This window comes from Numenius arquata, chromosome 3 (assembly GCF_964106895.1).
Source record: "Numenius arquata chromosome 3, bNumArq3.hap1.1, whole genome shotgun sequence".
Classification (NCBI taxonomy): domain Eukaryota; kingdom Metazoa; phylum Chordata; class Aves; order Charadriiformes; family Scolopacidae; genus Numenius; species Numenius arquata.
Window position 1 is genome coordinate 38,843,175 of NC_133578.1, and position 17,130 is coordinate 38,860,304.

Consider the following 17,130-nt stretch of genomic DNA (forward strand, 5'->3'; position numbering starts at 1 on the left):
AACTGCCCAGGGAGACTTTTCTACACAGTGATGTATTTTCCATCCCACCTGATACGATCAAGACAATCTTTCTAAAAGACAAACTCCACCTCAAACAGAATTTCTGCACTTGACACAGAAATTAAGAGACAAGAGACTCTGGCCTATGTTATGCCAGATGATTAGACAAAATGCTTGCAATGGCCCCATCTAGCCTTGATATCTCTTCACACAGATTATGGATTGACTTTAGGATGAAATAGTTTTACTGCCATCAGCCCCACAAGGCCAGGACACACCTGGAAAAATAACTAGCTTGAGAGCTCGGGCAGGAACAGCTAACTGCCTTTTCTTACAGAAAAAGAAATGGGGACCAGGAAGGCACTGATTGCTACTAAAGCCATGGACACAAGGAGAACCGTGGACAAATCATGCTGCCTTCTTTGCCAAGAGCAAAATACGCTATAATCATCTGCTAGCTCTCCCCACCTGCAATGACAGTACCTCTCATACTAGCTCAGCTGTGCCGACACACTGAGAAGTGCCCCTCCGAATTCGGACTGCTCTCCAAAATCCCTCCTTCCAGGAGGTAACTGGAAGACAGCGGAGCTTACAGTCCCCCACCTTCCAAGGCTGCTGTATTTTGGTATGTAGAGGAGGTCATATTAGACTTCAGATCTGATCTTCTACCACTGGAGCACCGCAGCTGCCTAAGAAATCCAGCCCCATTACTTAAAAATCTAATAAAAGTCACTTAATTCTGGCAGCAAATCCACTGGGTGAATAGTGCCTATTGTCCATGATATGCTTTGGAAGGAAAGATGCCACACTCATGTGAAACCCATCTGAAAAACACTAACAACCATCTCTTTTGTACTCTTGTGATTTAAAAATGGCTACCTTTCAAATTTAGAAAACAAAACAAATTAATCATAAAGATAACTTCTTGCCTGGTTTCCCTCTGGAATAATCTTTTTATACACAGACATATATAGACGTTCAGCCACGAAACACTACCAGACCTAAGGCTGCACCAGGACTCCTGCAATGGCATAACAGACACTACTCGGGGAACTGAAAACTGGCGTTTGACATATCAAAGTCTGCTTTAGCCAAGCACAACAGTTTCCCTGGACATAAGAATTAGACACCTCTGGAAAAAGTAGCTTGATATTTAACTGCAGGGTTGTCAGGTGCTTCCATGATATATAGCGTATGGAGTAAAATTACAGGCACAGTATCAGCGAGTAATAAACAGTATAGACAGTTTTCAGTAGGAATTAGCCAAGGATTTAGAGCAAAAAGCATCCTGGGGTACACAGAGTGATTTCTGTATTAGTATTATCTCTGTGCACACAGGACGGTACTCGTTACAAATACCTGAATGAATCATCTAATGGCTGTGAATGTAGGACACTCGAGCACTAGCTGGGGTCCTGTGCTCACGGAAACACTGCCGAGGATTCAGCTTATCTCTCAGAAGCACAGAGCTTCTAAAACTCCATATTTCTAGAATATCTCTAGTCAATGGAAAATAAAAGCTCGAAAAAGCTGAAGAGCTGAAATTGCAACTGAAGAGTCTCAGACGCAATGAAAGAATTCAATTTAGCTTAGGATGCTAATTTTTATTTAAAAATTGCATCAGTCTCAAGATGGACTTCATAACAGAGGGCACCGTTATGGACTAGAGCATGTGCCAGCTTCTGTGCCTGGCAGTACAGGTCCCAAAGACATGCTAGTATGAAGCCAGTGTGGGTGTGATAGAAATACTGAAGCTGTGTCTGAGCCTCGCAGCTTCATAAACCTCAGTAATCCCTTGGAGGAAGAAGGATGTGACACTTCCCTCCTTCCCGTCTTCTTTCCTTGGGCTGCAGCTCTGTGCGTATCTAAATAGCTTTTTTCTTCGCGTGGCAGGGAGAAGGCAGGCAGTGTTTTATGCAAACCTCATCCAGTGGTGCCTCTCCAAGGCAACAAGCTGCAAGGATTTAGGACTGAGATCATCCTAGGGAAACTTCAGAGCTTTCCTTAGAAAGTAAATGCTCTTGCTCTGACTTAATTCCCTGACTTCAAAGCCCAAACGTGAGGAGGCTCATGACGTCCCTGCTTTCTTCCTGCAAAATTTTGTCCCCAGTAGAGCTGTGCTGCTGGAACACTCAACTAAAGCTGTCAGAACAACACGCCCAGAGAAGGAGCACAATGCTCTGCCATCACATAACCAACTCTTTCTTCGCTAAAACAATCAGACAACTAAGATGGGAAATATAGTATCCTTCATGCTTGGGATCTCTGAAAATGACGTGAAGATCATGTAGGTCCTACCTGTGTGGTTTACTTCACCAAATTGCCCGGCAATGTCCCCATTAAATTTAATTTGCCAGACACAGTGAACCCAAACTACTTAAGCTGTATCAATTCATTTGGCATCTGTGGCTGGAGCAGCACCACAATGACTTGAGTTTGTGTAATATTAATATTCACTACCTTAAACAAGCATAAATCACAAACTATCCAAAGGAAACACAAAGACAGAATCAGACAACTACAGATAGAGAGCTCTGACAGCATTTCAATTCTGTGTGATTCTTGTAGCTGACATCCATCTGTAGTGAACTATGCATAGCAGATGCACTATTACCTTAAAGGAGCCAGCATGTATTTTGTTTTAAATCAACATGAATTTTCACTGGAAGAATAGCTAATGTACCAAGAACATGAGTGCTTCAGAAAAACAACAGACAAGTATGTAGCTTTCTGCACAGAGGGGAAACAAATGTACTACATCCAGAAAAAACCTCTCTGGAAAGGAAACCAGGAATGCTAAGATGGTATGGGGCTTTCAACTTTGCCACAAGCCCTTCCAGCGACACGGTGCTGTGTCCTTCCTGCAATCTAGATGCACTCGCCTATATGGCAGTAGTAGCAGTACATTTAGGAGATGCACAATTGTTAGCAAACAAAGCTCAGTCTGAAGCTAACCTGAGACACGGGACAAGCATCAAAATTCTACTGGTAATCCTGTTATGGGACAGGAATCAGTCTCCAATGACACCAGCAAGTGTTATTATAAATCAGCTGGCCTTAAAAATGACCCCACTGTAAAGAGGTTCCTACAATAAAGAAGGACACTATTAAGATGGAAGCAGTGCAAAAATACAGAACTGGGTGCAAGCTTTCTGTCCCCCAGCTGCCCTCTCTGGGGTTACCTGGGGCAGAACACTTGGCTCAGAGTCTGAAAACTTTTAGCAAAGGGTAATTCCAGGTTTTTTAAAGTGTTAGATTGTTGTATGATGCCAAGGAAAAATTCTCAGCAGTAGGAATTACTGAAAGAAAGATACAGTCTGGCTACTGTCATTAAATTGAATTGCAAGGCAAAGCTCCCACTGCCTGGTACAAGATCACAGTCTCAAACCAAGACGGGAAATCGTGAGCTGTGGAGAGAAGACGTCACATCAAGAACGTGATGGAACCTCTGCGTGGCAAAAATAAAGGCACCGGGTCTTCTTCTGGAGCTCTGCTGACTTCAAGGGAATCACATGTGTGCAAGAAGCTGCAACAGTATGGTTTCAAGTTGGGCAAAGGCTGTGAGAAAGTTACTTAAATTTTCATATAATAATAATAAAAATAAATGCCTGTGTTTACTCTCCATGAATACCCCAGCAAGCATGTCGGCTGCCCAAACACCACATTTGAAATAAGTCTTTCAAAATATTTACTCTGGGATTTTTTGTTGGAATTAATTCCCTCAGCTCTAGTGGACGACTCTGCTTGGCTGGCACTAAAGACAGAGGGCAAAAGGAACTGTTGAAAAGGCAAGTACATTTTCCTACTAATCCCTTCTCTTTTAAATGTGCCCCAGTATTCCCAGTAAATATGGGAGTGACGGGTCTGACTGCTCTCTCAGCCCTATGCCAGGGTAAATGGTAGAACTCCACTGTGTAAAATTAAGCTACAGTGATTTACAACAGTGTGCCAGTGAGCACACTTCAGAGGTAACTATTGTCGTTTCCTTTTTTCAGAAGTTGGCAGCAAAGGAAACAGAACCCCTCCAGAGACAGCTAGGAGTAAAACTGACTTATTTCAGATCAGCATCAACACTAAAAATTAACTCTTGTTGCCATAAAGAGGAAGTTTCTTGCTTATTGCTAAATCATGCATCATCCCATCCTGCATCATGCCCCCTTCAGCGCCTTCCAGTGATGCAGGAGAAATGCTGCCTGAATCCAGCTTAGCCAGCAGGACTACAAACCAACCTTTTTCAATGACGTGTCTAGTCTCCTTGCCTTCAAAAAGAATACCCATTTCCTTATGAATTGACTGGATATTACTTAAGATCAGATTTTGTCTTCCTTATTCCAGAAGAGCACTGCTTTACTCAAAAGGAGTGAAAGAACTTGATGCAGTGTATGGTCAGAGCATGAATACTGACCCTTCTTATATACTCTTAGTTCCTTCGCTTACCTCTTCCCTGTCTCACGTGGTGTAATCATTTCAGACCACGGTATGAATTTGAACTACCTCGGCTAATGACAAATGTCCAAAAGTTTCTAAACCGGGAGGAATAAACACCAACATTTCAACAGGACTCCACTTAGGATTTAAAATGTGACTTCCACTAAAACAAAAATAAACAAACAAACAAGCCCATAATTACTAAATACTTGTGTGATTGTCCTCACATTAGTGATGCATTTCACCATCTCTTATTTTTGTGAGAAGAGGTGGCACCTAAACTGTTGAAAGGATGGAGCCAAGTGCAGGAACAGGCAGAGGTCAGAGCTGGGGGCAGGGACCTCAGGAGTGAAAAGGAACTCTGGAAATCTGAACTCGGATCCCCACCTGCAGCAGGGCTCCTGTGGCACCGACGGTAGGGTATTTAGCACAGGATGCAGTTCACCAGAGCTCACACCCCAGGTCTGAGACTGCTCTGGAGCTCTCAATAGTCAGTGAGAAAGACACCTCCGGAAAGTAACTTATCCCACCGTAACTGTCCAGAGCAGGCAGCAATAATCACCTACTGGACACACCCGCCCTTTTCCAATGACATGAAATGAAATCTAGACGAAAGGCTTACGTTATGTCCCTATTGTTTTGATGGTTAGGTCTATAGGAGCAGAATTCCTCCTGAACATTCTCTGTGCCTCAGCTCCCCCTCTAAAATGAACAGCATTTCAGGGATGTTACAAAGATCAACATGCTAAAATCTGTGATGTGCTCAACAAAAACACATGCTTTTAAAGGAAGGGCCATGAAAGCATCACATACAAACAGAAAAAGGGGCTGGGTCTAAAATCTGGCTCAAGACACAAAAGCAGTATTATCTATATATTCCAGCTGCCCTCAGTTACATCAGTGCCAGCCCTGTCAAGACAACAGGATTGCAGGGGTGGGAGAATCAGAGCTGTGCACTTCCTGGCCAGGATGGTACACAACTGAGAAACAACACTGCTTGACTTCACAAGCTTCAGCTGTGCTTTTAGGACAGGCAGTTCAAGTCGAGCCTTTGTTCACTCCAGGCTGAGCTATTAATTTAGAATTCACTATGGCACAATGAATAGGGAACCCAGTGACAGCATTTTTATAGTCGCTTCCATTACAATGGGAGCTTATAATTCCCAAGGCAACTCTGGTCTGTGTTTGATTAGGGTACTTAAATCTCCACCTGTGCTTTTATAATAACCAGTATTTTCTGTCAGAGTTTGCTCTTACCCTGTTGGAATCAATTCTTGTCCTGGAGGTGTAGATGGGAGGAGGGATGTTGAAGGCTTGAGGAACAAGATACTCTTCAGCATCCATCATATCTTCCAGGTCTTCCTCATCAAGCAGGTTTTGGAAGAACTTGCTGTCATTTGGACTTGGGAGCTTCATACGATCATCTCCCTAAACAGATTGTATTGAGAGAAGAAAACGGTCAAAAGATGGATTAATTTCCCAACAGGGAACTTCAGCCTTCTTCATGCTTTGGCAGCCAGGCTGCAGGGACCACACATGCTGCTTTGTTTGTTCTAAAGCACCACATCCACATCATTTGTTTTGATTTTTTTTTTTAACTGGGACTATGATGACAGAAAGGGAATAACTGAATAAATCAAGCAAAGTCATTTTTTGGCATTCTTGCGATGGAGCTTTTATTCTTTCTTCTCTCTTTTTCCCATACAAGCTCAGTTTCTGACCCAAGTTCTGTCAAGGCCTGATGTATTTTGTGAAATATCTCAGCTATTTAGGCTCACATAGGGGGGAAAAATAACATGGAAACTGCTGTGTCTGGGTGTTTGCTTTATTTTCATTTGTATTTTTAGAGACTTAGAGGCTAAATTTCCCTCTCATCCATATGGAAGGTTCTGCAGAATGTAACAGAGCTGAAAGCAATAAAAATCAAACCAGGCAACAAAAGCAACAACAATGATATGTATTTTTATTGAAATGGCATCTGCAAGCTGGAGAGGCAAATCAGGGCTACACTTGGCTCGATGCCACAAAACATCACAAAAGGCAGCCCACCGATGGACAAATCTTGTCCCCGGTTTCATGAGAGAATGCAAAGTACTGAGCAGCTTGCAAAGCCAATCTTGTATATGTGCTCATACATACAAGCTTAGGAAGAGAATTTCAGATTATTTTATTATTATCATTATTTTTGAGAAACTGGAACTGGCCATTCTACTTCACTCTTGTATGGTACTGTGGTGACTGTTTGCTTTAAGTTCAAGAGTACCTCGAAGTCAAGAGGGCAACCCCCTTAACAGACAGGTCTGACAGACATAAGTCTCTTCCCCCTTTCCCCCCCCGCCCTGGGATGCTGCACAGTTACTTACTTGAATTACCAGGTATCTCTGAGGGTCTCGGGCCATTCTAGAGAATTCGGCAGCTAGCTCCTTGAATTTAGGCCGACTGTCAGCATCAATCATCCAGCCTGGGGATGGATGAAAGATAAGAAAGTAAACAGTTAACTGCCAAGGGAAGAAATTAGATTTTTAAAAATGTACAAGTTTGAAGTGAAAAGATGTCCTTGATAGCCTGGCCTAAAGAGAATATGCAATGAAGAGCCCAGAAGAATGGAAAGCCAGAACTCTATGATACATCTAAAATGGAAAACATGTGGTCTTGCCCAGAGAAGACTACATGTTCCACACTGCATGGATTTCTTCTTAATTTGCTTTAAGCTCCTGTTCCCTATCCCCAAAATAGAGACAGAAACAATGCCTTGCAATTTTCTGTGTCTGCCTTGTCCATTTAGATGTCAGCTCTGACTGTCTTTTATTATGGATGTGTCCAACCTGTAATAGAGTGAATCTGATCTCATCTGAGTCTAGTGGGTTTATTACAAAGTTACTACTAAATACAATTTTACTTTAACTGACCTACTGTTCCACAGTGACTTAGATTAAGAAGAGCTGTTCAACAGATTTACAGGATGACTGACCTCGCATCTGCTTTTCAAGTAATTCTGCATTCACGTGTCTGCGTCATTAACACAGACCTCACACGACGCACTAGGTGCTATTTTAATTGAGTAAGGGTAATTCTTTTGTCCTTCACTGTCCAAGAAAACGCTCATTAGAAACAACAGTTCTCAATTCCTGCTAACACTTTCTGCAAAGCAAGCAAGTAGTATGGGCAGTCACCACCAGCAACTAGTTTATCTCAGCGTCAGCTTTTTCTAATGGAAGATTCTATCAGCAGTTTCCCAAGAACATGTTCTCATTAGCAAGAAAGGCCAAAAGAAGCAGGCCTTATCTCCTTTGTGCCGTTTAACTGAAGAAGTGACCAACGCAGAAAAAAACAAAGCTTGTAAAGAATTTCACGCAGACATTACAGGACTAAGTCTGTACCTCTAGCTGTAACTTTCCATCTTCCAGAATGCTCCATCTACTAGAACTTCTTTTTGTCCACCGAGATTCGCCTTGTATACTTAGAAATCCTCTCAGATGGAACATTTTTGTACTCAACCTACATGAACCCCTTGCACTATTCAAACAATTTCCATACCTGCGTGCACAGTACGACTGTTTTCAGGAGATACGTTATCTACCTCTTCTAGTTTTATTTTCTTTCTTTCAGTGTTTTTGTGTACAAAGCAAAAGGGGAAGGACTATATAAGATGGATGAGATGTCTGTATGTTAATCTCACTTAAATTAAGCCAGAAATACCAGAGAGATGTTCCTAATTCTTTTTAAATTAGAGGCATAGCCTTGGAGGATACTGTCACTAGTGTGGGTATCTCGGAGATAAAAGAGTAGGCAGACTGTTTTCCTTTTTTCCTAAAGTAAAAATATTCATAAATTATTGTACCAGACTAAGAATGATAAAAAATTATCCTCTCTGTAGGATTTCTTGTATTAATTTAATTTTACTTTTTATTATTACTATTGCAATCATCATTCTTGTTACTACTAACAATAAAACACTTATGCATTTCTCCTCACAACCTTCACTGGCTGGGTATCCATGTACCATAATTATGTTTAATACTATCTTTTTTAACATCAAAATCAATTGTCATGGAAATGACAAGGGTTTACAATAACAATCATACAATTTTGACTTCATAGCAAGAAGATACCATCTGATAGTAATAAGAAGCTGAGCTAACTCAACCTTTCATGGTTAAATTCGTATCTTTTGCAATTGCAAAAAAATGTGCAGACAGTATTTAAATGGAATTTACAATATCTCGGGAAGCTTTTGTTTTGGAGCAGCCTGCCCTATTACCCACCATTGTCAGAGACTACAGATGCAAATGTTCTAAAATAGAGTCCCTCTTGCACTGACCATAGTGATATTAAAAGAACAATTACTTACACTTCACCATCACCATATAAACATCAATAGTGCAGATTGGAGGCTGGGGCAACCGCTCTCCCTTCTCCAAGAGGTCAGGGATCTCTCGAGTTGGGATTCCATCGTACGGCTTCCCACCAAAGGTCATAAGTTCCCATATTGTGACTCCTAGACAGAAAAAAAAAGTGCTAATAGTTGAGGTCATACTGCTCAGATTCCTTCACAATTCCCTACAGCGCAGTATTCTGGCCCAGTTCTGGACTGCAATCTCTTCTTCGTTACCAGTGGCTGTAAAAACACTGAAGTCTGGTCTGCCATTTAAAAGGCTCCAGAAAATGGTGAAACAGCACTTTGTGGTAATCTTCAAAAGCAACTTCCCTCATTTTTATTGGTGTAAGAACCAGCATGATAGGCCTGAGACACAAGAGACAGGTCTAAGACAAAGAAATGGTGGTAAATGGATGCAATAACAAAGAATGCATCGCACTCTTTTATCGTATCAAAAGCGAAAATGAATGGCTGATGTACTCTATTATTTTAAGGGGAAAAACTGCAGATGTTCCCTAACTTAGAGCATCAATTTCCCACAAAGGTAAAGCACTGAGTAACATTATGTCATTGTCTTTGCCTTGTAAGTCATTCACAGCCATTTGTATTATTTTTTTCTTTAAATCACCTTACGGATTTGAGTTATGACAGTGCTGTGCTTCAAAACCAAGATTCTCTTTTTGAATAGCCATAGGATTTGTTTTGGCATCAGAGCTAGTAATAAAGATCATATATCATAAGTAACAGAATTCATCCTCTGAACAAAATCTTAAATATTGAAAATGCTGCTCTCACACCAGTTTAACTTTTGTTTTTATTGCAAAGGTCATTTTAAACACGCCTCCAGACCAGTAACTGTATTTTGCCAGCTGTCATGCTAATGTGAAAGGTGATGGGCAAAATTACCGTATGTATAAAACACATATTCATTTCACCCTCATTCACCTCTGTTGATGCTCAATAACTGTAACTTGCCAATTGTTTTTGGTCTTGTCCTTTCTGATTATAGGTATTCTGGGCTTCCTGCATTTAAAATTAATTCCATAAATGGAGGCATATTTTTTCCTAAGTGATATGGGGTATACAGAATTCGAGGAGAAAGAACAGCTTTACACTATCAATTTAACTTTCATATGTTTTTCTCAGCTGAAGAGAAGAGGGCAGCCACCCAGTCACAGCAAACAGTGTCTTTTGCTGCTACCCACAGGTAAAAGTGAGTAATGAATAGAATTGTACACCTTTTTTTTTTTTTTTCAAAATGATATGGCAACAGGAAATGTAAATAGGAGTCCATAGCCCTAGATACTGCTAAAAAATTTCACCTACAAAGCCATACCTGATTTTTATTAGTAATAGCTACACTAGGTAAACAGGCAGGCCGCTGAGCAGATGTGGCACAATAGCTCGTCTGGATAACAAAATTAACAGTAAATGAACATCTCATTTCTCAAATGTGAAATTTTTGTTGGTGTGTGTGGAATCCAAATGACCTGACCTGTCTACCTATTTCCCAAGTTACCCATGAAATTAAATGGATGCTTGTTTTAGTTAGCATGGAGAGCCTGTCTTTTTCTTTTCTTTCTCTTACTGTATTTGCTCTGTATTACGACAAATTCACTTTTATCTGACTGTAGGTACAGAAAGTCCCATAAGCCTGAAAATGTTTTTTGACATTCATGGCTTTTAGAGTTAAGATTTTCAAAGGACTGCTGAAAATTATGACCTGCAGCTGTATTTTTATGAATCTGTGGCTGAGCTGAAAGAGTCCTTCTTCTGTCATAATAATCAGCCAAACTGCTACCAGCCCAGACCTTACGGCAGTCATCCCAGCAGGGACATCATGATAATGTATTTTAGTGAGCAGGGAAGTAATGCAGGAGACAAGTAACAATTGCTGTTTAGAGTTACACATCAAAAAACAAGCAAACCAAACAAACAAAAAAAAAACCAAACAAGAAAAAGGAAAAAAAAAGAAGATCAAAAACCACTGGAATTAACTCCTCTAGGAAAAGAGGGTATCTTTAACATAGCAACACAACTTAGTTGAATGCTTTACAAGAGACAATTTTTTAAACTAATCACGTGAAGATTTACCATAGCTCCAAACATCACTCTGATGGGTAAATTTCCTGTAGTGTATACACTCCAGAGCCATCCACTTAATTGGCATCTAAGGAAAGACAATAGAAATGTAACCTTAGAAACAAAATAGTAAAACAATACAGACAGATCATGTATGTAGACATCAGATTACTCCCTGTTTTCTTTTTCAACTGCAAGCTTAAAAAAAAGCAGCACTACCCAGCAGACGAAATGGTTGCTCCTGCCCTCTAGAATGGAGCTTTGCCTCATAAGACGTACAGAGGTGAGAAATTGTTATCTGCAGAACTTCTCATACCACCCAAATTTTACTGATTCAGATGTAGTAGAACAACTCACTTTTTAATCATACTGTATAAAGATGGGACCAATGCAAAAATTACATCCAAACCTCCTAAACCCGAAGTGAGGCAGAGAAGGTGGAATACAGAACCTCTTCTGCCTCAACAGTTTCCAAACCCAGATACTGCTATCTCGATTGCTCTCTAATGAGGCTAGTTAATAATGCAGTGTCCATAACACTTCACTGTCCACATAATCATCACCAGAGTAAACAGGCAATGGGGAGAGTTTACAGTGCTTACTTTCTAACTCCTAATATTAGGAAATTAGCCTTCCTAGTTCTCTGTATCATTACTGCAGTGAGAAAAGTTGCTCCTGAAAGCAAGTCAAAAGTCCCGAGTTAGCCTTTGGCTCTGAATCACCCTTACGGGGAGCTCATCTCTTCTGACAGAGAAGGCTGTGTAGGCAAACACAAACCTAGGTTTGGCATAAGGATCGGCCCTCTTGAGTTTGTGTTAAAATGAGATTCACAGTGTTTCCTATTGCTGAGCCGGGCCTGTGAGGCACAGCCTTGCAGTCCATTCATTTCTAATGGGCAGACATTAAAACCAGATTTTTACCTGGCATGGACTTGTATGGTCACCTCTAATTTGGAGCTATAGAAGATGTACTAAAATAAACCGGAGAGATACATAACTGCACACAAAATCTGAACATATGGTGGGTGTAAAAGCAGAGGATGTCTTCATTCAAATCCTTATGAAAATACCTTCCATGAAGTTGACTAATGAACATAACCTATACAGTTATGGCAAAATAGCACTCTCTAATAAAGGTTGGCTTAGAACTTGCAAAGACAGTTCATCCTCCTCCACTAAACTGCAGAAGTGTATCACTTTCATTGCCATTAAACATGACTGAGCTGTTCCAAACTTGAACAATTGCTGAAGTAGCAAAGCTGCATTGCTCATCATGGGACAGCTCAGGTTGGAAGGCACCTCAGGAGGTCTATAGTCCAACCTCAGGCTCACAGCAAGTTCAGCTATGAGATCAGACCAAGTTACTCCCGACTTTATCCAGTCTGGACTTGAAAATCTCCAAGGATGGAAACTGCACCACCTCTCTAGGCAACTTGATCAACCGCTGGATTGTCCTCATGGTGAAAAAGTTTTTCCTTTTGTCCAGTCTGAATCTGTCTTAGCATGCTCTCAATACAACCTTAAGCTGCAAATGTCTGCTGTATTTCACAGGGTGCTTCTCTAGAACTGGGAAGTGACACGTCTGACGTGTAAATCCTGCTCCAGAACTCCCAGCAGTGTGATTGGCCTCACAAGTCCAAGACACCATCTAACAGCTGCCAGGGAACAGCTAGTTTGCAAGGACCAGCTCATTTTCTGTCATTCACTGGCTGATGGAGGGAGGAGGCAGAGGGGTTACTGAAGAGGGGACTAGAAAACTGAAGGGATCAGGGAAGACTGCCAAAACTCCACCTTCCCCGCCAGGAGGTCTCTTTACTGGGGAAATGGGAAAACACCGGTGACTCCTTTCAGGCTCTTCACCTCACTGACTGAAATGCTGATGTAATCCATGCAACAGCTGTCAAGGGCAGCAGCCCCACAAATAAAGCAGCAGCCCATCCAGGAGAAAAGCACACACTGGCAACAGCTGTTTGTCCCAGACAAGGGCATCAGCGAGCACAGAAAAACAAAGATAGCAAGTAGACAGAAAACAAACTGAACATTCAGGAAAAGGAATGACAGGAGAGGCAGAATCCCTTGGGATTTTGTGACAGGTTGAAATGTGGAATTTCAAGATGTTTAAGGAGCAGCCAGCAGCACTATGTACTTACAGCCATTACCTACAGCCTTCTGAATTTTATAGTGCATTAATCTGAAGGCATTAGAAATGAGGTGAGGCACCACATGGATGTTGTGCGGTACGCTGAAAAGCAATGTGGGAAAATGTCTGGTTTCAAAATTATCCTCAAGTTAGCTTTTTAGTGGCCTGGCATTCAGCACAGTATTGGAGGCTTGGATGCAACAAATAGCATACACAGGCTCTTCCAATGTGATAGAAGAGGTGGCTCTTTGCTGAGCACACGTAAACTCTTAAATACTATGAATACAAACATGTTCTGTGACCTTCATTTTTATTTTCTGGAAAATTACTTCTCTGAGAAAATGGGACTGCAAGTTACTGAGGTCCATACTGACCGGAGAAAGAGGCTTGGCAGAAATGTGCTAGAACATCTGTCACTCATTGAACGGACTTCAGAAGTCTTCAGAACAAGACACAAAATGGAGCTTATGCACAAAACCTAATTCTGAGTGTGAAAACTGTTCAGACAATTATATTTTGGTACCTGGAGAACCTCACTGAGCAAAAAATTAGCAGCTTTTATATGTGCTGTCACAACACAGTTTGCTAAGTCATTGACAGACTTTCTTACATACATAATAGTCCTGTAGGGATACACTGCCCTAAAGAATAACTTCAGGAGGTTTGTCACAGTTGTATATCTACTTCCAGACATGTACAGCACTCACCTTCCCTCCATCAGCATTATATTCCTTCTCATCCCCTTCCAAAAGTCTGGCCAATCCAAAGTCAGTGATCTTCACATGGTTTGGTGATTTCACCAGCACATTACGGGCTGCCAAGTCCCGGTGGACAAGTCTTCTCTCTTCCAGGTACATCATTCCCTGAAGGACAAAGAACAGTAAAATAATCTTAATGAGTCTTACATGATTCTTTAGAACTACTTTTCACTGGTGACATGTAAAATTTCTGGTTCTCTTATTAGTATTCACAATAAGACAATGGCCTAGAGGGCAGAAGTTCAACACTGCCCTTGTTCAGGACGTGGGATGTGGGATCAGATGACCTTAGATTCTTTCCAATGTGAACAATTCTGTAAGATTCTATGGTAAATGCCAAAGGAAAAAAAAACAAAACCACAAACGCACAGATATCTCCTTTGCTCCAGCAAGTTTAAAACCTGGAAATGTGAGACAAAGAAAACAAATATTATGGCTCTCATTTTTCAGACAGTAAATCTGAAGACCATAAAAAATAATCAACTTAGCCAGAGCCCCACAGACATTAGGCCAGACTGGGAAACAATCCCAGCTCTTCTACATTCCAGGCAAGTGTCTTCAATTGAAGAGGAAGCTTCTTATCCATCTCCAAATGCTTTCCATTTGGACACAAATTTTCATGACCCTCAGTGGATTAGAAGCAAAACAATTCTTTATTCCAAGTGCTGCAACACACTTGCCTTTTCATTCCCTTAAACTTTTGCATGTAGTATTATAATAAGACACTAGATCAATGGGCTTTTTTTTTTTTTAATGAGCATGTATGTTCTGTGAGAAATACTTTTGTTAACAAGCCCATGCAGCTGCTTTTAAAGATAAGGTAGCACAGTCAAGCTTGGCCTTAACCTTATTCTTACTCTGATGAGAGACTAACCATCTACCATCAGCATGGAAGTTTACATGATGCTTTGTGACACCGAGATGAACACCAAAGCTTGGTCTTATTAATTATATGACACATAAAGGATAGTCAGGCAGGGTCACAAGCCTATAATTTCATTAAAAGGCATTTATGACATTAACCATCATTATAAGAACCTACAGATGAAATTACACGCTTGATAATTACCCTTAAGGTATCTCTTAATATATTAGCTCTGTATAATATATATGGTAATTTTTAAAAGTCATTGTTGAATACCGAAGAGATCATATTATCCCATAATACAGATGATAATTCAGAGAGTCACAGGTAGTGATTAGAATAACCAGATTACTCAGTGTCATGGGCCAGATTTTATTCCCTTTCACAGCGCAAGAAGCTCACACATACCTATCCCCATTCATACCAGGAGGACAATGCATATGGGTAAGCCACCACTCATGGTCACTGGGCCAGAATGTAGCCCTTTCTTGACAGGAAGTGGATGTCTTGAGAAAAAGGATCAAGTGGAGCTCTGAACTGCTATAGCTTTTAGGAGAAAAATTTCAGTGCAAGCACCACTAAAAGGTTTGAAAATATGCGGGAGAACGTTTGGCATAAACACTAATTCATTTTTAATGTGGTAAGCTTTGCCGCAGTCAACACAAAGGTGGTTTGAAAGGGGACACAGGGACTATTTGGAATAAAGCAAATGGAATTATTTTTCAAAAGCACTGCTAGTTGAAGCAAACACACCCTCCTGCCAATTGCAAATCAATACTTTTGGCTGTTGAACACCGGAACTGTAAGTCTTTGAAAGCATAATGTTTTCTGACATCAAATTAAAACCTGTAGAAAAAAAAGGACAAATAAATCCTATAGGTCAAACAACTGAGAGTCACACAACAAACACACTATGAAACCAGAGGCGCTATAACTTAGCACAAGAATTACCATGTGAAGAAATCCAACCAGGAAAAGACAACACAGTCAATAGCAATGACACTGTGTAATAGAGGGAAAAAACCCACAAAAGTGGTCCCGTAAAATTCAGGCGGATTGGGAATTTATATAAATCCTGTTTCACATCTCTAACACAAAACAGTAACCAGAAAGCCCTTCAAGGCAGTGTCCACATTGCTCATACCGAGTACCCTGGGAAGCAGGTGGACTACAGCAACCTCCCAGTCTCGTGTCCCTCCCTTTCACCTGGGATGAGATGTCTGCAGGTAGGTCTCAACCAACCTGTCTGGATGTGTCTCAGAAAGCCACTGAGAGAGCACCATGCCCACCCTGGGCTGGACAGGCATGCAGAGCTCTGCAGGCTTTGCAGAGCAGCCTCTGGCCCACAATCACACGTCCAGCTTTGCTGCTCTTACTGATAGTGAATCTAATCTTAAGGGTGGCTTCAGGGTGCCCTTAAATAGTCATTCCTCACACATCTAAAATTATATTGGTTCTTTGCAGTTCCTGAAAGTGTTGCCCTTGAAGTCAGGACTGCAGTCATGTGCAAACAGACAGGTGCCCTTGTGCTTCTCCCAAACACTTCTCTCCTGCAGCTCACAATCTCTTCCTCCAGTTTCCACAGGGTTCAGCATCTCTCTTCAATCTTGCATCTTTCAGTGCAAAAGAGCACCTCCCTGATCAAAAAGTCTCAAGGTGCTGCTTATGCTTCCTCTCTACTTAATTTAGGAAATATCCCAAATTTTTAGAATGAACAGAAATACTTCTAAAACTTCATAGATTTGACATAACTTCCAGTATCATTATTTGATCAAAATTTCAATATCTCAGAATAAAGGGGGAGAGAAGAAAGGTCCAAACCTGCAAACAGATCTTTGTGGGCAGAATCTGGTGAGGACACAAGAACCCAGAGAATTTGATGAGAGAATTCTGTTGGTATAAGAATACATTAGGCCCAAATAAAATCGTCATTTTTAATGGACTAATTTTCACCTATCGGCACTGAAATGATATGAAGATACTGCAGATTTATGGCAGAAATGAAGAAATAGAATTTCTGTCCTGTTAAAATCAGAACAGATGACCTCTACCAAAGCTTTAGCCTCCCATCTCTAGCTAATGGTGGCAGGAATGGATGGTAAGGTGTTCAGAAACATCCTTCATTGAAGGAGTTAAACAATCAAACCCTTCACCATGCTTCCTTGATCTTATTTTACCTTCTCAACCTATTTAATTTCCGAGCATTTTTTAAACATGTAGGCTAACACTTCAGGATGTTTCACTGTTTATTCTACTCGCTTATTTCCATTTCTTTCAATCTTGTGCTATTATTTAATATCATCTTAGTAAGATTATATTTTATCCAACCTAACCTCATACTCTTTTATGAACTAGAAAGATGTCTAATCACCAACCTGAATACTGCTCCTAATCAATACCACACCTGTTTTCTTCTGTCCAGAAAGAGGGTAGAAATAGCTGTGTATCACTGTACTTAACATTTTACTTCACCTCTGTCA

General features: G+C 40.8%; 1 protein-coding gene across 1 annotated transcript in view; it reads right to left on the bottom strand.

Annotated features, from left to right (window-relative positions):
• Positions 1 to 17,130, bottom strand: part of ERBB4 (erb-b2 receptor tyrosine kinase 4) — a 401,663-nt gene that overhangs the window by 17,297 nt on the left and 367,236 nt on the right. Inside the window, exons 21-25 of the mRNA XM_074145843.1 lie at positions 13,735 to 13,890; positions 10,901 to 10,976; positions 8,780 to 8,926; positions 6,792 to 6,889; positions 5,686 to 5,856 (exon numbers count right to left, since the gene is read on the bottom strand). Coding sequence (XP_074001944.1) covers positions 5,686 to 5,856; positions 6,792 to 6,889; positions 8,780 to 8,926; positions 10,901 to 10,976; positions 13,735 to 13,890 — 648 coding nt within the window. The remainder of the gene's footprint in view (positions 1 to 5,685; positions 5,857 to 6,791; positions 6,890 to 8,779; positions 8,927 to 10,900; positions 10,977 to 13,734; positions 13,891 to 17,130) is intronic.